A 22,760-nucleotide genomic window follows, 5' to 3' on the forward strand; every position below is an offset into this window, starting at 1 on the left:
ACATCTTGGTTGTGATGATAATTCTAAAACCACGCTATCTATTTATCACTCATAGTAAGCAATCAGTAACTATTTGTCAAATGAATAGAGAGATTTCTTTGGAGTGTCTAAAATGTGTGAGGTGCAGATACTGGAGGCCATGATAATCTCCCTTTTGTCAAAGTCATTTAGCACCCCTTGACCAGACCTCACTTTGAGACAGACTGTATTGGAGCTTTAGCATCAGTCCTTCCAATGAATATTTAGGACTGATTTCCTCTAGGATGGACTGGTTGGATCTCCTTGCAGTCCAAGGGACTCTCAAGTGTCTTTTCCAACACCACTGTTCAAGAGCATCAATTCTTTGGTGCTCAGCTTTATTTGTAGTCCAACTCTGACATCCATATCTCACATCTTACATCAAAACAACATTCCCCTTTGAATGTACACATTGTGATGTGTTGACTTGAGATTAGTCATAAAAAATTTTTAATTGGTTAAGCAGTATCTTTCTTGATATATTTCATTCAGTTTCCTGATTTTTCTGATCTATAGAGTTCCTCTAAAATGTAATTATATTATAATCCTCTTTTATCATTATTTCAGAAAAGTACTCACAGACATATTTTCTAGAAATGTTGAATGGGTGTCCTGGTGGGTGTACCCTTGTAGATTCTTCCAATGTTTTTATCTTAGGATACACCTACTTCTAAGACCTAGTTTAATTTGACTGTAAGATGGTCCTATTTATGTATAAAAACTAACTTACCAACAAAGGATACTTAAAATCTTTAAAATATAATACAGCTGCAGTGCATCTTTAACCCTGCTTCGAAGCTGTGGTAGAACTGGGCAGTCAGTCGGGTGCTAAAGGAGGCCCTTGGAACCAAGTGTGGTCATCATGCTCAGTGCAGGGTTCGTGCTTCTTACGGCATTCATCTCCTTTCCTAAAAATCAGAGGGGGGAGCAGTAGAGTCCATGACATTGTTTTCTCAACTAATGTACATTGGTCAAAGCCTTATCTACCTCTCTTGTTGTTGTTCAGTCGCTCAGCCATGTCTGACTTTTTGTGATCCCGAGAACTGCAGCATTCCAGGCTTCCCTGTCCTTCACTAGCTCTTGGAGTTTGCTCAAACTCATGTCCATTGAGTCGGTGATGCCATCCAACCTTCTCATCCTCTATTGCCCCCTTCTCCTCCTGCCCTCAATCTTTCCCAGCATCAGGATCTTTTCCAGTGAGTTGGCTCTTTGTGTGAGGTGGCCAAAGTATTGGAGCTTTAGCATCAGTCCTTCCAATGAATCATCAGGGTTGATTTCCTTTAGGATTGACTGGTTTGATCTCCTTATAGTCCAAGGGACTCTCAAGAGTCTTTTCCAGCACCATAATTTGAAAGCATCAGAAAGCATCAGCCTTCTTTATGGTCCAACTCTCACATCCATATGTGACTACTGGGAAAACCATAACTTTGACTGCATGTACCTTTGTTGGCAAAACTAACATGTAGTTCAGTTCACATTGCCTCTGAACTTAATCTCCATCATGGTGTCCCATGAGTGACTCTAGGCTGGAGGAGATTGAACAAGCACAGTCGTGGCTCACTTCTCCCTGCTTCCTTCCCTACCCTCACCCTCAGCTCCGTGGACATATAGTACCAGAACCGCAGTATCAAAAGGGCGTGGGATGAATGCCAGTCAAGTTCTTCCACAGAACCGCACAGAGTTATTTAGGTGTGGCCCATTCCTGTTGCTTATTCTAAGTTCCTCAAAGGATATGAGTCTTCTTCTGGAAAAGGTGGCCACATGGACAGCTCTGTCTGTAGACTGCCTTGGGACGGTCATCCTCTCCTTGACTGTAGGTGGTTCTTATTGTGCTGGGACCCCTGTTGACCTGCTGGTCCCAGGCCAATGCTTGTTTGCCACCAACTGCCCACACTCGGGATGAGTTGGCAAGGCCTTTGTATTGTCTCTTGCTCTCCTTGTTGCTGTCCACTTTCTGCTCACTTCATTCCTCACTGACGTGTAGTTTAGAAGTGGGCGGGGGAAAGGACACTGTTGCAGAGTCCAGTGCTTCGGCGTCCCCTTTGAAAGGAATGGCCTTGGAACCGAAACCACAGCAATTCACAGCCCACTGGGAAAACGAGATGCCTTCTCTGAAGCAAGTGGCAAAGCCGGGACGGTTCATGGTCCTGCTCTAATCGTCCTCTTTGGGAATGCCAATGGACTCACCTGGAGAAACTTGGGAGATAAGTTTGCCCAGAGAAGAAACTATAAATTGTTCAGCCAAAATGGTTTTATGGTATTTTTGAAGTGTTATTTCCTTATCCCAGTCCTTATTCTTCATACTCTAATATGGCTGTTTGATCTCTATACACATTTAAAATATAGAGACAGGGTAAAAAAAAAAGTGGAAAGTAATGGATATTTGTAAACAGTCATTTAAAAAGCACTTTTCTAATGACTGAAAATTTTTAATGTGATAAATTTGCCAAATAGTAAAAAGAGACACAAAGGTAAATTACATCATTTTTTTTTTCAGGTTAATCTCTATGTTGAAAGCTTTAAAAAAAAATGTTAGCATTATACAATATGAAAAAGAGAAGCATGGAGGCAGATATCCTTCCAGTGGCCTCAGAAACAAGAGGGCAAATAGGGCCAGTCCCTTGTATAGGGAGCAGGTAGAGTAGACCATCATACCAGCCACTTAACAGAGTGAGCCCTAATGGAGCCAGGACCCCACCAACCCAGGTTCTTACTCTCCCTGCACGGGTTGTGAAGACCACTTCCATGGCACCAGGGGACAAGCTGAATCCTGCCCAGATCAGCGTGGCAGCCAGGTGAGGAATCACAGAGCCTCCAGAAGACGTGGGTTGGAAGCCAGCAGAATTCAGGTGGCATGCTGGTATGGTCAGTTGCCCAGAGGCTCAGTGACCAGTGCTGCAGATAGTTTCAGAACAGGAACAAGGACCCAACTGGCCCAGAATAGATCAAGGAGAGCAGAAGGGAATTAGATCTGAGATTGTTTGGAAGGATTCTAGAGCAACACCTGCCATGGGTATCAGCCTCCAAAACCAGAGTAGAAATTCTCCAAAGACAGAAGCTTTCATGAAGCCTTGTGTATTCATGGACTGTGGCAATGGCCGATGCTTCTGTGTCTTCTTTTGGAAGAGATCACGTCAGAACTGAAGCCACAGCGATTCCCGTTGCTCCGAGAAATCAAACGCCTCCTCCAGGGCACAGCTGCATTAATGCTCAGGCAAATGGCAAAGCCTTGGGGGCCTGTGGTGTCTGTCGTTCATTAATCCTCCTCTGAAAACCACAGGCTTTGCAGCCAGGAGCCAGTCAGCAGTCTTCTGGGATGGCCAGTCAGTTTTAAAGAGTCCAACTTGGCAAATCCTGACCAAAAGTAATAATGCTATTCAAATTCATCCCTTTCTGAGTTTTCTTCCTCCCTTTTCTCATTCCTTCTCCTTCTCCACTTTCTCTCTGGCCTATCAGTAAGGGAAGCTGTGTCTGAATTTCTCGACACTTCCAAAAGGACCGCTCACCTCAGAGAAGCCGCCTCAGAAGGAGAGAGCCCCCGAGGTTGTCTCCAGCAGCATAGATGACAGCTTCAGGCTTCCCTCTCTCCTCGTGAATGAAACCCACTGAGCCTGGCTGATGCAGCCCAGGTTCTTCAGGGTCTTCACAAGATCCCGGCGGAACCTCTCGCCCACAAAAACGTAGAGAACAGGGTTCAGGCAACTGTGGAAAAAGGCCACCGTCTGAGTGACCTGGAAGCAGATGTCAATTTTGATGGAGAGGGCGCAGCTGGAGATGAACATGGCATAGGCATCGATGGTCTGCACCAGCAAAACACAGTTGTGGGGGAACTGGGACAGGACGAAGACGGTGAGCACAGTGATGGTCACCTTCAGGGCCTTGTGCTTGGAAGACTTCTTGGCCTGGATCAGGGTGTGGATGATGATGGTGTAGCAGCAAGCCATGACCACAAAGGGGAGGAAGAAGCCCAGGATGACCTTCAGGGTCAAGACAGCCGACTTGAGTTTGGTACTCTCGTCGCTGGAGTAGACCATGGTGCAGATAGCAATTCCGTGCTCCTCCTTGACTTGGCTGTACAGGAGTTCCGGGAGGCAGAGCGCGGCCGCCATCACCCAGACGGTGAAGCAGACCATCTTGCTGTAGAGGAGCCTTTTCCGCCTCCACATCTGCGCTCTCATGGCCTGCGCGATGGCGATGTACCTGTCCACGCTGATGCACATGATGAGCAGCACGCAGCTGTAGAAGTTCATCTTGTACATGCTGTTGACCACCTTGCACATGAAGGTCTGGAATTTCCACTGGTCAGCGGCGGCAATGGCCCAGAAGGGCAGGGTGGCGAGAAAGAGAAGGTCGGCGATGGCCAAGTTGAGCAGGAACATGTCGGTCATGGTCTTCACTCTCGTGCAGTACCAGTAGACCAGGATGACGAGGCTGTTGCCCACGGCCCCCACGATGAACACGAGCCAGTACAGGGGCGGGAGGAAGTGGCCCGCAAACTGCCTGACGTGGCTTTTCTCACAGAAGTAGTCCGTGAAGTTGCCGTCATACTCCATGGGCGGCGTGCCATCGTAGGCGTAGTCATCTGACAGGTTAGGGATTAGGCTCTGCAAGGAGACACAAGGCGACACTGGGTCAAGGGCTGGCTTTTGGAGGTTCTGTCTGATCGCAAAGGCATGGAGCCCTTGGACCTTCCAACCCCAAAAGGCTGTGAGAAGGCAGAAGAAATGTGTGTGTGGGAAGTAGGAATTCCGAGAGCATCTGCTTAGATTGTGAATGATTTATTTATTCAACAAATGTTTATTAAGCAGGTGCTGAAGAGTCAGGTGTGGTTCCCACTCTCGTGGAACTTTCCTCCTCTGGGAAGAGACACGCAAGCAAAGGAACAGTCACGGGCCACATGGCAGGTGCTCCATCAGGATGGAGAGAGGGTCTCAGGGCCACTGGTGGGCGAACTTAGCCAACTCAGTGAACGAGTCTGTTCCTTCTCCTGTCTACTCTGCACTCCCTAAAAGGTCCTCAGAGGCTTTCACACTTCTCTGGGTCCAGATTCCCGAGTCCTCTGAAAGCTATGGATCCTCTGTTGAGCAGCAACAGTCACACATGCACCCACTTACACATGTGCACACACATGAGCACACACGCTTACATGTACACCCTCACGTACATGCACATACGTAGAAACCGGCATTGGCTATGTGATTTCAGAATCTCTTATTCAGAATTTGTTAGGAATTTCAAGACAGCAGAGCATTAACTCAAGCAAGAAACACTTCTAAGCATGAGGCCCTGTGCGACACACCCATGAAGCCAGCCCTCACAAGTGCTCACATTTACAGACACACGTGCACACAAGCGTGCCTACACGTATACACATACATACTCACATGTACACACCCCCGCACATGCATGCACACATTCAGACACCTGTGCTCACACCCTCACAATGTGCACACAAGCACGCATGCACACACACACATCCTTTGATACAGCTAAGGACTCTCCAGGCATATTTTCAGAGTGATTGAATTCACAGACAAAAACCTGGAATTGAATGAATTTCGTCAAGACCACAAGGCCAGCCTGTATCATCGGATGATCAGAGTGCTGGCCATCTTTATGACAAAGACAGAGGACAAGTTCATGTCCTAGGCTAGGGGAAGCCTGGACACACCTGTCCACCTGTGTCAAGACTTGTACTCCTACCTATGAGTGGTGGGTAAACACCCTTTGGATCTCAGGCACAGGATCCTCTGAAAATCTCCCAGCAAATATAAATGTCAGTTATTTACCAGCTTATTTGCTTCCCTACTGTCAGAGCCCCGAGTGCATGCCAGACCTGGTGTGGAGTACAGGATATACATGCATTTAATCCTGGACCTTCCAGGTAGGGGTAGGCACTTCTTCCAGATGAGGGGCAGCTGGCTACCAGGAGGAATTCTGAGGTGGCCAAGCCATTTCTTCCGTCCTCTCTGCTCTCTGAGCCCTGGAGACACTGCTCTTGCTGGAGAAGCCACCCACAGAGGCTGTTCTCAAGGTCTGGGTCAGAATAAGACCTAGAGAGATCACTGTAAGGATCTGAAATCCACTCATCTCCCAATCACTATCCGTCCGAGAGCACGCCCTGGACCCCCCTGGCCTGAGCACTGGGTAGAGTGATTTCCCACAGGCTGCGCTGTATATCCTGGGGACTGTGTCGAGGTGGCTTCTGAGGAGCTCGCTGGGCGCCCCGCCTCCAGGGCCTTTCGGTCCAGCTGTGTCCACTCAAGACCTAGCTCAGGTGTGCATTTGGCACTTACGTATAAAAGAGATGTGAAGCAAGGCTTTCATATTTCCTGAAGGACAAGTGAGAGTTTTTTTTTTAACTCATGAACCACATGAATTTTGTGACTGATGAGGATTCCCTTTGTAATTGGGAAGCTCAGTCAAACTGGTAGCCCAAGTATAGTAACCAAGTAAAACCCTTTGACCAGTGCTGCCTAATAGGAATATAAGACAACTCCTTAATTTTGCATTTTCTAGTAGCCAAGTGAAGTCAAAAGAAATAGGTGGGTCTCACCTTAATAATGTGTTTTATTGAAACCTAGCATGTCTAAAATATTATTTCATTATGTAAGCAATGACTTCTCTGGTGGCTCAGACGGTAAAGTGTCTACCTTCAATGCAGGAGACCGGGGTTCAATCCCTGGCTCGGGAAGATCTCCTGGAGAAGGAAATGGCAACCCACTCCAGTATTCTTGCCTGGAAAATCCCATGGATGGAGGAACCTGGTAGACTGCAGTCCATGGGGTTGCAAAGAGTTGGATACAACTGAGCGACTTCACTTTCACTTTCTTTCTTTCAAGCCGTGTAAAAGTTACCAAGCTATTTCACATCCTTTTGTTGCATAGACTATTTTTGGACTAAGTGCATTTTACAATCAGGGGATATCTTAGTCGGAGTGACCGCACTTCAAGTGCTTACAGGCCCTACGTGACTTGTGGCTACCGCATTGGACAGATCAGTTTCAGGCTGAAAACCCAAGTTCTGACTCTTCCTCTTTTCTCGCTGTTCTGTCAATTTGCTCTGACCCTATTTGAATGTATATCCTTTCTTTTCTGTTGTGTGCACTCCGTAACTGCCTCATGCCTGTTTTGGAACATGACAGGGGCCATGGGGCCAGAGTAAAACAGGCTATCATTACTGCTGGCAAGGGCCCAGTCTCTCTCTGACGGGGCTGACCATTCTCTTCCACATTCTCTTCTTACTGGAACGTCTAGAAGTTCTCTTTCCCAAGGTTTCCCTTGAAACATTTCTTAGCAAACTGTGTTGCTCTTAGACCCTTTTAAAAACATGACATCTTCACCAACTGGACCACTGCTCACAGCCTGTGGTCCACCATGAGCAGTGGTCTGAGCCAGATCTAGAATCTTCTCCCACTCTGAGGAGCAGCAATCCTTGGGGGGGGGGGGGGCAGACCTGGCCACGATGGATGGTGTTTGTGTGAAGATCCCGCCATCTTATTCCTTGACCAACTAAGAGGTCAGCATGCTCACCTTAAGCTTGAGAAACAGCTCTTTATTTCTTGTTCGTTGGTGATAAATAATGTGATTTGTTCACTCATTCAGCAAGTATTTACTAAGCACAGACTACATGCCAGGCAAGGAAACCACTTCCAAAGTGTTTGACAACCAAACCACTGACAGTGTTCTTGTCAGTGATGGTAATAGAAGTGGAGCAAACCATGAGAAAGTCCTTGACTCACCTGTCATGGAATGGGGCGGGGGGTGGGGGGGGCGGGAGGGTGGTCTGCCTGCATGTGGGGCCCTGAACTCCACACCACAGATGTGCCCTAGACAGGGCAGCATCGTGGGATGGCTCTGTTATTCCCAGGGGGCTGCTTAATTGGAGTAGTTATATCATTCGGATGCTTTTTAGAATTTTGATCAAGAAGAGAAGTACCTTATAGTCATAGATCTAAGTGAACAAGAGACTGTCTCACAGCATGCCCAGGGACTGGCCTGGAACTCAGCAGCGTGGGAACTCACTGCCTTCCGCTCACATAGGCTTTGGTTTCTGCCCCGGACAGAGCTTTTAGAGGCTCAACAGGTTTTAGAATGATTTTCAGGTGTTAGAGACCATCTTACAGTGGAGGGCATCCTTGATAGCTCAGTTGGTAAAGAATCTGCCTGCAATGCAGGAGACCCGAGTTCGATTCCTGGGTGGGGAAGGTCCGCTGGCAAAGGATAGGCTACCCACACCAGTATTCTTGGGCTTCCCTTAGTGGTTCAACTGGTAAAGAATCCACCTGCAATGCGGGAGACCTGGGTTTGATACCTGGCTTGGGACGATCCCCTAGAGAAGGGAAAGGCTACCCACACCAGTATTTTGGCCTGGAGAATTCCATGGACTGTACAGTCCATGGGGTTGCAAAGAGTTGGACACGACTGAGTGACTTTCACTAGAGAGGAGGAGACAGACCCAAGGAACAGAAGGTTCTGGCCCAAACCCTCACCCCCTGGGGGACGGTCAAGGCCAGAGCCAGCCCCCTGCCCCTCAGCCCCAAGCTGGGGCACTTGTAATCCCTCCAGACCTGGCACCTTGCTCTCCTGATGTTGTCACTGTTATTTGCTGTTTGTTATTTGTTGTTGTTCAGTCACTAATTCGTGTCTGACTTTTGCCAGGCTCCTCTGTCCTTCACTGTCTCCTGGAGTTTTCTCAGACTCATGTCCCTTGAGTTGGTGATGCCATCCAGTCATCTCATCCTCTGCCGCCCTCTTCTCCTCCAGCCCTCAATCTTTCCCAGCATCAGAGTCTTTTCTAATGAGTTGACTCTTTGCATCAGGTGGCCAAAGTATTGGAGCTTCAGCTTCAGTCCTTCCAGTGAATATTCATGGTTGATTTCCTTTAGCATTGACTAGTCTGATCTCCTTGCTGTCCAAGGGACTCTCTCAAGAGTCTTCTCCAGCGCCACAATTCGAAAGCATCATTTCTTTGTTGCTCAACCCTCTTTATGGTCCAACGCTCATATCTGTACATGACTGCCGGAAAAACCATAGCTCACAGTGGCCACCCCAAGCCTGAGCCTCAGCGTCTGGGTCCCAGCACCTGAGCTGAGTGGCTGTCAGATCCCCCACCTGCATCCTCCCCCCGCCCATCCCGGAAAGACTGTGGGCACCAGAGGATGCCCTGTGGCTTCCTCTGCCCAGGGCAGCCGGGAACTGCCTCTTGCTGGGGGCAAACCTCAGTGCACAGCAGATAAGGGGCAGGCATTGCCTGCCAGTGCCGCTGCCAGGCTCTCCACCCACAGGCCCTGGCTCCTGAGCCCGAGCAGGTGTGTCTTCCTCCCCCTGGGAGCCCTTGGCCCAGAAGCTGCGGCCTAGGCACTGAAGACTCTGCAGCCCCTGGACTCCATCTTCCCCCGACTTTCCGAGGCCTCCCTCCTGACTCTTGTCTCTGGATACCGTCCCCCAGCTCCAGGCACCTCTGGAAAGGCCACTGTGGAGGGCCAAGGCCGTATCCTTCCCTGCTCCTTGTACCAGGATGCGCAGCTGGAGAGAGGAGACGGGGCCGGGAGGGAAGAGGAGGGAGACAGGCAGGGAGGGACTCGGACTGGTGGGAGTGGGCAAGTCCCCACCTTTGAGGAGGGGAGACTTTCAGCCAGTGAGCCATGTGGACACTTGCCTTGAGGGAGGAACCCAGGGAAGCCGGGACCAAGACCGCCCCCCAGCACTCCTCTTCCTTTGAGCCATCTGAATGCTCTGTCCCTTCCCCCAGCTCCAGTTTCCTCATCTGCTAGCATGGCTCCGCCCTTACCGTGAGATAGAAGGAGCAAGGCGCCCGGGGTGGTGACTGGCACATGGCCGGTCCCCGGAAGAGTGGCCCCAGGAAAGTCATGGCTGTTGACCAAGGTCACAGCCACAGAGGTCCTGTCTTGTCCCCGTGTAGGTGGTGCCAGACACCTCTTGACCACAAAAGGTCATTATCTGAGTGCATTTTCTTCCTTTCTGGGGCTGCCTTGCAAATTTCGGATATTTTTTCCAAGATCCCAAATGATAAAACCGAATGACTGACGTTATCAGCCCTGTTTTCCAGCATCAGGGATAAAGAGCAGATTCTGTCTCAGGAGAAACTACGGTTCTAATTTTGGTCAGAAAAATAGAGACTTATTTTGTTACTTCAGCTTTCCAGGTGGCTCTAGTAAAGAACCTGCCTGCCAGTGCAAGAGACATAAGAGACTTGGTTCGATCCCTGGGTCAGGAAGATCACCTAAAGGAGGGCATGGCAACCCCAGGCCCTAGCCTGGAGAATCCCATGGACACAGGAGCCTGGCAGGCTGCAGTCCATAGGGTTGCAAAGAGTCAAACACAACTGAAGTGACTTAACATGCACCTTGTTACTTCAGCAGGTCCAAAATAATTGTCTTTTTGTTGTTGTTATTGTTGTTACGGGAAACATGATCACATATGCAATACTAAATATCATCAGCCAATGATAAATAACTTACTTGATATTAGTGGTGGCAACCACCACTCTCCATAGGTGGGGGGAACCTACAGTATGAAGGACAGTTGTCAACTCCACTAAGAATGTTTGACTTCAATACCTACGTGTAAAACCCAGATTCTCCCTTTGAGAAAGCAAAATTAAAATCCTTAGATATTTTTGTGAGCATTTTATATAAGTAAAGCATAGGAATTTTATTTGATTCTATAATTAATTATATTTGGCTATAAAATCATGAATGATTCTCTGGATAATAGCTGTACTCATTTCTATTAGCCTCTTTCAGAGAAATATATATCATTATTTGCTTTTTTGTAAAGACTATATAATGTCTGCTAAGAAACACGACTAACATGCCCACCGTGGGTCTTTTAAAAGCAAATGAATTCTCCTTTGCCCTCTTTTGTCTGAGTTTCAGAACAGACACATGGGACTAAGCACATTGTAAAGATCATAAAACCCTCACCTATGAGTAAAATCTGAAACAGCCTTCTCCTCTGCCCCCCGCCCCCACACACGGACCCCAGAGCTGTTCCAGAGCTTCGTGTCTGCAGAGCCGTCCGTGCTGGGCACGGACCACCTGTCTGGAGCATCGCTCAGCAGACCTTTTGTCCTGGGAAACCACAGAGCACTCCTTCCCCCCACTCCCCGAGGAGAGGCCCCCAAATGCAGTGTATTTCAAGGAGCCCAAGGGTGTGGCCATACTCACTGTGGCTTCTGTGGGGACCATGGTGGCTCAGGTTCAGACTTGCTTCTAGAAAGAGAGGGCAAAAATCAGAACGAGGACTGGCTTTTGACCAAACAGTAGCAAGTACCGAGAGATGGAGATAAAGCATCAAATTTGTTTGTTCTCACGAACAACAACAACAAAAAAAATGCCAAGCTGAGTTAGAATCCATGTTATACTGATGGTGAGTTAAATAGATTTCAAATCAAGTCTGGATTTCACAGTCATCTAGATTGTTAACGTAGAGTTGAAAGAAACCTCTCCTTTAAGAGCACTTGGGAGTTTTGACATCTTCCCAGCATGTCCTTTTTACCGTAACCCTTTTTCTCATAACTCAGCTTCTCTATCAGGTGCCCCCACTCCAATTTTATCCACCAAGTGTCCCCTGAAGACGGCAGGACAGCAGACTTGAAAGACTGCTCCAGCTGACTGCAGAGGAGGGGCCTCTCGGTAACCAGGTGGCAAGGACCCCAGAGTGAGGTGGCCTCTGCCGGCATCAGAGTCCCTCGCCAGGAAGGGCCCAGCACCCCAGCACCTCCCTGCATGCTCGGTTTACAAAGTCAGGGCCTGTTTGCTCTGTACCTTGACTTCAGCAGGAAAAGGAAGTCCTACATTTCTTTACCGAAGAAAACATAGTTGTCTCATGCAGAGGGCCTCCAAACTAACTGAGCTAAATCTCCGCTCTTGTTTTCTTGTGTTTTGAATCTCTGCAAGACCCACCCCTCTGTGGCGAAGCAAACAACAGCTCAGTTCCTTTCAAGGAAGGGGTCTGTGCCCGAGTGGGGCATTTCTTCTTATACACCTTCAGTGAGTGTGTTTCCGAGAAACATGTTCAGCCCACGCTCCAGGCTTCTGGAAGGAAATTTCTCCCTCGTAGATCCAACTGTAACCTCTTGGGCTTGTTTTATTCTTGTTTTCATAACACAGCCTCGTGACTCTCCCTGCTTTTCTAAGAGTGTAGTCGTTTTAAAAACACAGCCTGTGGATTGGGGGATTGAGATAGACGCATATACACGGCTATGTGTAAAATCGACAAGGACTCGTGAGCACCACTGTACGGCGCAGGGGACTCTCCTCCATGCCCTTTCGGTGACCTGAAGGCAGCCTAAAGAAGGGTGGGTGCCTATGTGTTACCTGGTTCACTTGCTGCACGGCAGGAACAAACACCGTAAAGCAACTCTATTCCAATTAAAAAAAATAAACATACTAGGTGGGATAGCCACTATGGAAACCCATTAACCACACATCATGAGGTATCTGCCCAAGGAAAATGCAAGCTTATATCCATACAAAGACTACTATATGAATGTTCACGGCAGCTTTGTTTGTAATAGCCAACGACTGGAAACAGCTCAACTGTCCTCCAAGTAGAGTGAATAAGTCACCGTGGAATATCCATGCAGTGAATTTGGAACAGCTGCTGATACAGCAATGTGGATAAATTTCAAAATAACCCGGGAAAAGTACGTACTGTGTGATTCCACTTACATAAAATTCTAGGGAATGGGAACTAATCAATAGTGACAGAAAGCAGACCAGTGATTTCCTGGAGAGAGAGAGAAGGGCAGGGCAAGAGGACAGGAAGGGACAAGAGCAGGCCAAGAAGCCCCTGGGGTGAGCGGTGTGTTCACTGAAAGGATAGTGTGGAGCTCATGGGGGTGCACGATGTCAGAACTTGGGTTCTGTACTTCAGACATTTGCAGTGCTGGTACTGATCTCAGTAAAGTGGTTAAAGAAAAGAAGAAAAACAGCAAGATCTGATGAAAGCTTCCTCGTTTCTGTCCCTCTTCAGAGTCACATCGGGCCGTTAGCAGGTGGGGGGAAGACTCAGGACTTCCTCCTTGTAGCCTTCCTGCAGTAGCTCCTCCACAGTGCCTTGAAGTGCCTTGGGCTGTTGGGTGGGAATTGAGGGCTCAGTATGAACTCATGGCTTTTAGGGTTAGAAGAGATTAAGCAGATGATGTTTGATAGATCAGTCCATCGATTGATAAATAGATACAGATAAGTTTGTGTGGATGTGTTCTGTTCAGTCACTTCAGTCATGGCCGACTCTTTTTTGCGACCCCATGGACTGTAGCCCACCAAACTCCTCTGTCTATGGGATTCTGCAGGCAAGAATGAATACTAGAGTGGGTTGCCATTTCCTCCTCCTTCAGGGGATCGTTCTGACCCAGGAATCAAACCCACGTCTCCTGCATCTCCTGCATTGCAGGCGGATTCTTTACCCACTGCACCACAGGTGTTACGTATTTTAGCATATTTCCTGACTCTGTCTGCTGAGACGACCTAAAAGCAAGGACACACAGTATAATGACCATCTGGTGCCCAGCTCTTCATTTCTAAATACCTTTCTTCCTGACAAGGAACCAAGACCCCGTGGAGAAATGCCTGATTCCAGAGTTAGGGCAGGGAAACTGTAAGATGAACTTGGGACTGATTTTTAACCCAGAAAGCAAGTGTTTAAAGGCACTGAGGACTTGTCAAAGGACAGAGGCACCAACTTGATAGGGTTCCACTAGCCAAATCTGAGGCAATTTGAGCATTAAATTAAATAATGATGGCAGTCATTATAGCACATTCAATTAATTAAGGATCCGTGGATCCATATTAAGAAAAATAAATGGAGAAAACTAAGCTCTCCTTATGGTGCCAACTAATAAGTACAGAGGATTACTGTAATTAGAATATCACCAATGGATGATGAAATTAGCAGGTGAACATTTGATAAGAAATTTAGTTTCAAAGGATCTCCCCCCAAATTACATATTGCCGCATTGACTTTATGATTTTTTTCTCTTATGCTCTGAAACAAATCTTTATAAAAAGTTGCCTAGTTAAGATGGAACAATCTCAACTCATCTAATTTAATTTTAATACATCTTGGGGAATAGGGAGATAGTTTTTAAGACATTTGTTAGAAAACACTTCATATATTTCTAGTATCTATGTAGCCCCAGACTCTTTGCGATCCCACATCGCCTCCTTTTAACTTGCATAAAAAGACTAAATATTAACCAGATAATATCTGAGAAAACAAATCCCCAAGGGAGGAGGCCACACAAAGAGGAAAGAATGGATTTGGTTATAGCTAGTTATAGGCTGAAAATAAGGATTGATGGTAATGATGCTGGTGAGAGTGTGAGGGGCAAGGCCTCCACACAGCAGTGGGGAGTGTACATTTGTGTGACCTTTGCAGAGGATTAAACCCTGTCTGTCAGAACGCACAGAGCACAGCGGCTCTGACTCAGCTGTTCGTCTGCTGGGAACACACCCTCCTAGCACGGACTCACACGGACAGACAGAAGGGTGGATGGACCGGCTTCCCTGGTGGCTCTGGTGGTAAAGAGTTCACCTGCAAGGCAGGAGACCCAGCTTCGATTTCTGCGTCAGGAAGATCCGCTGGAGAAGGGAATGGCCACCCACTCCAGTATTCTTGCCTGGAGAATCCCATGGACAGAGGAGTCTGGTGGGCTACAGTCCATGGCGGTCGCAAAGAGTCAGACACGACTGAGCAACTAACACAAAAGATCCTGTATGTTGCTTCCCTGCCCCCCCCCCCCGCCCCCCAGAATCAAAAACACTAAAAGCAACCTATGTATCCAGCAGTAGGTAATATTCTGATACACTCATTCAATAAACCTCATGTAGCCAATAAATAGAATAAATTAGACCTCACGCTGATGCAAGGAGGTCACCAAGATTTTTAGGTATACACATGCAAAATGTGGAAGATTATGATGCCTGCTCTTTTAAAAAAATATATAAAAGGTTACACACTTGATGGCTGTCAGTACTGAAGTGTTTTCTGGAAGGAGATTAAACAAGGATGACCAGTGGAAAGTGAGACTTTCATTTTTTTCCTTCAGGTTTTGTAACCTATTTACATATTCTACTTTGTATACAACATTTTATTTTAAGGGCTGTCATAAAAATAACTTGTCAGCTTAAAAAAAGAAAAAAAGCCCCAGCGCTCTTCCGTCCTATACGCCTGTTTGCAAAAGTTGTCCATGGGAGGAACTTAGCCCTGGAAGAATAAATTTAGCAAGTAAATTCACTGCGGCTACTATTGGCGACTTTGGAATCCTACACTGGCTCTCTGTAAAGGTTTATCTTCCTTCTGTTATAAAGGTGCTTTGGGCTCGTAGAAGATTTGGAGAGAGCCCAAGGGTGAAAATGAAAATGAAAAATACTCCTCCCTAGACCCACCACCTAAAGACCCCAGCTCGAGCCTTTCCATCTGTTCCTCCTGCCCTTTGTCACATGGTTTTCATCTGTATTATTCCACAAACTGCAGAAGTGTCAGAACTTGCTTTCATTTTCTTCTGACCCCTGAGAAGGAGAGAAAAAGAGAAGGGGAAAACCCACAAGTGACAAAACACACTGGAAGCAAGGGACCTCGCAACCGTCTGCTGGGGGAACATGAGGGCTGGGCTCGGAGCCACCCCAGGTCCCCCCCCCGGCCCCCGCCACTCCACGAGGCCTCGCTGGGGTGCGGGAGCCACCCCGTCTACAAAGCCTGCTTGCGTGGAGTCTCCGGTGGAGTGAGGTGGGGGTGCACGCCGGCCCCCATCTGCTCCCTGGCCCATCCTTTGCTGCCTTGGGACCTTAGCAAGGAGCGACCTGCCCTCCCCCAGCCTCAGTTTCCTTGTCTGTAAAATGGACGTGATCACCTGGCCTACTCTGAAGGCTTGTTTCCAGGGTCAAGTGCAGTGCTGCGCGTTAGGCTCTTAGCGGGATGCAGAGAACTCTGCGAAGATGAGGAAGCAGGCTTCACCCCACAGCTCATTTACACAATGCGCCTGGACTTGCTTGGCTTAAATACTGTGCCAGACGTGATCCATGTCTTCAAGAAGCTCACATTCAAGTACAGTGGACACGTCATGGCTGCAAATACCAATAACGGGAAATGCTATGAGATGATTGTGGAATTGGGAGAAAGAAGCCGAGTCCCCAGCACTGGGGAAAATCCAGGAGGGCTTCATTGAGAAGGCAACAGTTTTGCTGGCTCTTGTAGGCTGAAGAGGGCTTCCCAGGTGGTGCTAGTGGTAAAGAACCCGCCTGCCAGTGCAGAAGACACAGGAGAACTAGGTTCGATCCCCAGCTCGGGAAGATCCCCTGGAGAAGGGCATGGCAACCCTCTCCAGTATTCTTGCCTGGAGAATTCTGTGGACAGAGGTACCTGGTGGGCTGCAGTCCATGGGGTTGCAAAGAGTGAGACACGACAGAAGCAACTTAGCCCGCACACAAGTAGGCTGAAGAGCATGAGGGCGTTCAATGAAGGGAGGAAACGTGACTCCAGGTCAGGAAACGTAGAAGATGTCCACACAGGTGTGAGTGCCAGAAAGCAGCGAGTGTGTGCAGGGTCCCGAGGAGGAGGGAGCTGCTCGTCTCTAAGAGTGGAAAGTGCCCATTAGAGAAGTTAGCCTGGAATCCACTAATACCTATCATTTTTCTATTCTCTGCTGTCCTTCAAGGTAACCAGTGTGAGAATCCACAAAGAGTTACTCATAGTAGCCCCAATAAACTGGATACCGATACTAAAGTGAGTCAGGAAGGCAGGTCCTGACTTTCATCTTTGTCCAACGTGCCACATGGAAGTTGAATCACCTCTTGCTTTTTGTTTTTGTTTGGAAGCTCAGCTTTTTCACGTTGCATGACAGCAGGGACTCAGCTGTCCCTCAGCCTGTCTGCTGCCCCCGCCTGGGTGAGGTTCGCGCCCCTCACAGGGCAGGCACTGCGCCGGGCCCGGGGGCTGTGAGAGGGGGGCATGCAAGGGGGCTTCAGAGCAGATGGACAGGTACTCCGAAAAATAGGCTGTCAGACGCCAGATGCTGAAATGGCAGGTGAACTTGGGTTTGTTGGGTGAGGGGAGGGAGGAGCAGGCCTCGCCCACTGGTGGCTGCCCCGCATCCCCACCCCGCACCCAGCAGCTGGCCGCCCACAGAGGGTCCAAGGAGCCACAGCCGGCTAGGAGCTGATGAGGACGGGTGTGTTGACAGGACAAAGCAGTAATCAGTGAGGAGTCACTTAAAATAGAGCAGCTTTACTTTTATCTGATTGTAGAGGACTGTATTCACAATGAAGAAAAAATAATCCCCCAAAGCAAGCATATACAATGAAGAAAATAAAATCTCCCCCAAACACCCCTTTCCTAGGGTGGTCAGTGTTAAATCTTCTGAGATGCGGTCTTTTAGACATTCTAACACAATCCCACATACGTACAATACACACATAACGCGTAAAGGAAAGGAAATCAGACTACCCAAAGCGTTTTCTGTCTCGCTGTCTAGTTAACCGTCTCTCACGGACCACTTTTAATGCCAGTTCAGTGTGAAGTTATGTCACCAGATTGAGTGGCTGCCAAGTGTTCCACTCTCTGGATTCTATATGATTCATTTAACCAGTCACCTCTTGGTGCAGAGTTCACTTGTTTCCAGTTTTTCGCCGCTACAGAGAATGCTGCCAAAAACACACTTTCCCTGGGACAGCCCCTCAGACCCAGCGACCTCATCGGGGCTTCACTCTCCCAGCCCCGGTCCACCTTCTTGTCACCCGTCCCCCACTCTTGCTTCTCCCTCCTTCAAGGAACAGATCACTGAACAGACTGTCTTGCACCCCAGCCTCACACGTGTGGGTGGGAGGCAGTCTTATTACTCACCCTGGAAGCCTGGGCAAGGCACCCACCTGATTCACCTCCGCCTCCCTGGCAACTTCTAGCCAAGTGCTCAGGGCCACTGAGCAAACGAGTGTGTTTTAGAAGCCATCGTTGCAGCACACGACTGAGGACCCAGCACCCCTGGGTGGGGAGGAGGAGGAAGGTGATACTCACGGGGGAGGGCAGTGAGCGAGGCTCCCGGAGGAGGCGGCCCTGCCGGCTCTGGGGAAGGGCCTGGCTTGCTCTCTGCCTGGGACGAGGGGCAAGCCTTCTGTGAGCTCTGAGCAGGCTGCTCCCCGTAGTAAACATCAGAAAGGAAGCCAGGCCACCCCTGCCTGAGTTGTCACTGGTGGGGTGGCCAGGAGGGTGGGGAGAGGGGAGTCACCAGCTGCAGCTTCCAGCAATCAGCAGAGTTGGTGATGTGCAACCAGAACCGAAAAGCCAAGAAGTGCTGGGCTAAGGGAAAACTGTCTTCTCTGAAGATGCTCAGACAAGCTGCTCGTCTGACAGCCATTTCTTTTCCTAGACAGCATGGCTCCTTTCAGGGAATGGGGAGGTGGAGAGTCCCGTCGGGAGCAGGCTGGCCCAAGTAGACCTTTCTAAGGTCTCGTTGTCTGGACAGGCCTGTGAGGGGGTGGTTATCACCCCTGCCCCCTGCCCTGAGCATCACGGTGTGACCTGTTAGACCTTAGATATACCTAAACCCACACAGCTGTGCTAATACCATGGCTGCTATAGTACCACAGCTGCGAGTCACGTCCGCCTGTTTAAGTTCAAATTAATTACAATGTGACTAGTTCCCGAGTCACAGTAGCCACAATTCAGGTGCTTGACAGCCGTGTGTGGCCGTGGCTATGATGGTAGACGGCAGGTGAGGAGCAGGCCCATCATCTCCAAAAGTTCCATCAGATGGCAGTGCCACCTTCGAAGGTCATGTATGAGACACACACATCTGGGAACGCAGGGAGCATTGGAGAGCCAGGAACCCCTTAAAACTGAGGTCAAACACAGTAAGATTTTATTCTGATGGATAGTGGTCTGACGTGACCACTATCCATGAGATATGTCAACATCAATGATGCATTTCATCTTACTGATCATGGGTGTTCAGGTGACATTTTGAAAAATGCCTAAACAAACAGATGTTATATTTTTAACGAAGTCACACGTGCAAGTCTTCACCAGCCACAGCAGCTACGGTGGGGCCTTCGAACGCGACACAGTTGCACCTCTCTGGGTCCCAGGGTCAGGCACCATGCCTGGTATTTGTGGGGCATTTGGAGAATAATTGTGAAAGAGAAGCTGCAGTCAACAGCCTCTGATGTCCAGAACAGAGAAAAGATTCCAGTTGATTCTTTTGTCATTATGGCAAAGACTCTTTTTTTTTTTTTTTTTCAGATTTGTTCTGGGGAGAAAGTCTCACTGCAGTGAATTCACCTATTCAGTGTATTATATATCGTCCTGTGGCCTTCGCAGTGTTCTTCCAGGCACAGGGCCCATTCATCACAGCCACTATTAGTTCCTACAGAGCAAAGCCATGCAGAAGATGCAGCTGGGTTTATTATCTAAATGGGAAGGCCAACAAGTAGCCCATATGAAACGTACAGCGCAGTGAGCAGTAAGAATGAAAGCAGTAGCTGATTCAGCAGCCTTGAGGGAGCCGTGAATTCCCTAACGTCGTCCACATTCATTGAGCATCGTGTCTAAAACGGGGCCTGACTGAGAATCGGCTGAACACCGTGGCCTTTCACTTCTCCCTTGGAGTTGGCAAATGATGACAGAGAAGGAAGGGGCCCCCCCCAACTGATTTCTGGGAGTCTTGGCAAAGGGAGTGGTGATGTTGCTCCTCCCTTATGTTTGCTTGGGACCCGGGAAAGCTTCCAGGAGGCTGAGCCGTGCACTACAAGGGCAAACGCCCTGGGCAAGGAAGATGGCTGTGCTTTCTACCTCCTCTTGACTCGGGCTGCTTGCCCACCACGTGGCTGGTGAGTCTGGTTGGAAGAGGGGCATTGGGGGCGGTGGTCAGGGAAGAAGAGAAGGGATCAATGTGCTGCTGTAGGAAGAATTCTCTCTTCTGTGTGGCCCCGGCCCCGCCCCTGCCCCCGCGGTCCACGTGTTCTGGAAGTCGATCCAAAAGTTCTAGATGAGCCACTTTGGAATTCCCAGGTTTTCCCTGGGTTGCAGAGGAGGCTGGGATGCCGAGGCCAGGGAGGCAGGAAGATGCGAGGGGGCAGTAGGGAGAACTTCTGGTATCTCCAGTAAGCCTGGGACAAGTGGGATTCCTTTTGCTGTCACTCAGTTTGGTTTCATTCCTCAGAGGGGACTCCCCATTCTTTTGTTTTCTTTGCTGTGTTTCTCTCTCTCTGCAGGTAGAATTCAGAACTGGGTGATCATGGGCCGTTGCTGGCTCCCTTTTGCAACAGGATTTTTCTCTCTGCGTTCTCACCTAGATGAGTTCTAGAGGGCAGCGGGTGGGTGCAGGCCCTCTGTCCCGGGGCTTGGGACTGCACCTGGAGTTGAAGGTCAGTGAGGGACTAATTGTGAAATGAAATCTGTGGCCCACAGCGTCTCAGGTCTACCTCAGAGGAAAGGCCCAAGGTGACTTCGTCGAAGGGGCCAGTGGGAGAGCCACGTCTGGGTTCCCTCTTGTTTGTCCCCACATTCCGAGTGTCTAGCAGAGTCTCTGGCAGAGAACAAATGAGTTTTGCTTCGGTCCTCTGCTTTCCAAGGTCTCCAGATCTAAGGCTAGGTTTGTAATCCTGCTCTTCTTCCTGAATCTTCGTTATGTATTAGGAAAGTCATCTTCCAGAAGCACAGTGGGGTCTTTGGAAGAAGGCAGTGTTAGATTTCCACTCCTCCTTGATTCAGGCCTTATCATCCCTTGGGAAGTCCAAAGTGTCTTGAAGGGGTTGGCAATCATTTGGTGGTGAGGGTCTGACTAGTGCGGGTACAAAGAGTTCCAGGGATAAACTTCCAAGGAGTAAAGTTCATAAGGATTTTCTTTCCTCACTAACCCTGTGAGCACGGGACCACGAGGTCCTGGCGTAGTTGCAGTTCAGCAGCATGTTCTAAGAGTTTATTAATCATCTCTTGGCTACATTAATGAGAAAACAAGCCTCATCCAAGTGCTGGGGGTCTAGAGCGGGGCCGTGCGTTAGCGCCTTCTACGAGGTGGTGGGAACGACATCCTGTGTCTGCGCTATTCATGGCCCAGCTGCCCCACGTGTGGCAGTGAGCACGCGAGTGTGCTTAGCGTGACTCAGAAATTGATTTCTCTAAATTTTATTTAAATGCAATTGACTTGAATTTAGATAACCCCTTCAAGACGCTCTGAACTTCCCAAGGGAGGATAACGGCTAAATCAAGGAAGGGTGGAAATCTATCATCGTCCTCTTCCAAAGACCCCACTGTGCTTTTGGAATGTCTTTCCTAATATGTATCAAAGATTCAGGAAGAAGAGCAGGATTACACACAGCCAGTGGCCACCATGGTGCACAGTGTAGGTCTAGACTGACCCCCATTTCAGCGGCTGATACCTGTGTCGTAGGACGAGACTTAGGATGGCTGACTCTGCAGTTCATGGCGGGGGACACTTCCCGAGGGCAGAGGGGCTTGAAGAAGGGCTCCTCCCTCCCAAGGAGGCTTAAAGTCGGTGCAGACTTTCCAGGATAACTACAGATTCTTTTTTTTTTTTTTCAATTAATTTTTTTGGAGTATAGTTGCTTTCCAGTGTTGTGTTAGATTCTTTAAATTTCTTTGTGTTTTGTGGTTAGCACTTAAAACCATGAAAGGAGAGGAAGGAGGAAAGAAGTAGCCATTTTTGCTGATATCAGTTCTCATGAATAGCCACTGAAGGTTGGGAAGCGACCCAGGAGACAATTGTCAGAGGCAGAGGGTGGGGGAAAGAGTGGTCCACACCATGCCCAGCAGTTGGAATGAAAGGGATGAGAGAGACATGCCAGGTGACCCACGGGAACTGGCAGTAGTGGGAGGTTGCAGAACGGGGGAGCAAAATCATTCAGAGGCTCTGGGAAGACTTGGGTGCCCATAATAAAAATGAGATATGAGGAATGGTGTTGGTTTTATAAGGCGGTGGTACGTTTAGCATTGGATGTGATATGATTAAGGTATTGAAATGAAGGTCTCTGGAACCTGGAGGAGGTCAAGAGTTCATCGCGTGGCCGCCAGGTTCTTGCAGAAAATATGCGCAATTTATAAGGGAAAATAAATGTCATGCACACCTCCTGAGGTGTTATGCTCGCAGCGTGTGAATCATGAGACCAGTTGCAGGATTTGTTACTTTATTCACACCGTCTGTTTATGATAAAACATCAGTCCTTCTGCTCTGACGTGCCTTTTCTCACTGGAGGGTCTCATTTGAGTCCTTCATTCAACATCCGTTTGCCAAGTTCCTGCTCTGTGCCAGCGCTGATCTAAAAACTAGGGACAGGGCAGTACACAAGACCAAAAATACCAAGTTAAATGACAGAAAATTAAAGCGGAGAGATGGTGGAGTGACCGAGGGGGCATCTCACACCTGGTGGTTAGGAGGGGCTTACTAAAGAGGTGGCATTTAGGGCCTGGATTATAAATTCCCATAAGCCGAAGATTGGGGTAACCATTCCCAGCCCAGGGAACAGGAGGTAGGAAGAGTCGGGTGTGTCCAAGGAGGAGAAGAACGTGCTCCAGGACAGAGAGGGGTGAGGCAGCTGGGGAAAGGGGAGGCGCCTGGTGGGGTGGGCACCTGAGGCCCAGGTCCGTGGTGTTGACCTGATGCCCACTGTGATAGAGGCCACTGAAGGGGTCTGTGTAGGCATTCCTAAGAGATCACTGCTGCGTGGGAAACTTCAGGGAAAAACCAGCAGAGCCTCATGGTTT

At 48.8% G+C, this 22,760-nt stretch overlaps 1 protein-coding gene across 5 annotated transcripts; it reads right to left on the reverse strand.

The window, feature by feature from the left end:
- Positions 1-342: 342 nt before the first annotated feature.
- CCR9 (C-C motif chemokine receptor 9) lies at positions 343-18,179 on the reverse strand. Of its 5 annotated transcripts, XM_043886694.1 has the most exons (4): positions 18,057-18,178; positions 11,210-11,254; positions 3,525-4,622; positions 343-926 (listed from the first exon to the last, which is right to left on the reverse strand). In XM_043886694.1, exons 2-3 carry the CDS (start codon positions 11,228-11,230, stop codon positions 3,540-3,542), a joined length of 1,104 nt encoding a protein of 367 aa, XP_043742629.1. In that variant the 5' UTR covers positions 11,231-11,254; positions 18,057-18,178; the 3' UTR covers positions 343-926; positions 3,525-3,539. The 5 variants fall into 5 exon arrangements, with proteins under 5 accessions (XP_043742629.1, XP_043742628.1, XP_043742626.1 ...); XM_043886693.1 differs by lacking the exon at positions 343-926 and having other exon boundaries at positions 2,427-4,622; positions 18,057-18,179; XM_043886691.1 differs by lacking the exon at positions 343-926 and having other exon boundaries at positions 2,427-4,622; positions 17,912-18,154.
- Positions 18,180-22,760: the final 4,581 nt, after the last annotated feature.

The sequence above is a fragment of the Cervus elaphus genome, chromosome 24 (assembly GCF_910594005.1).
Source record: "Cervus elaphus chromosome 24, mCerEla1.1, whole genome shotgun sequence".
Lineage (NCBI taxonomy): Eukaryota > Metazoa > Chordata > Mammalia > Artiodactyla > Cervidae > Cervus > Cervus elaphus.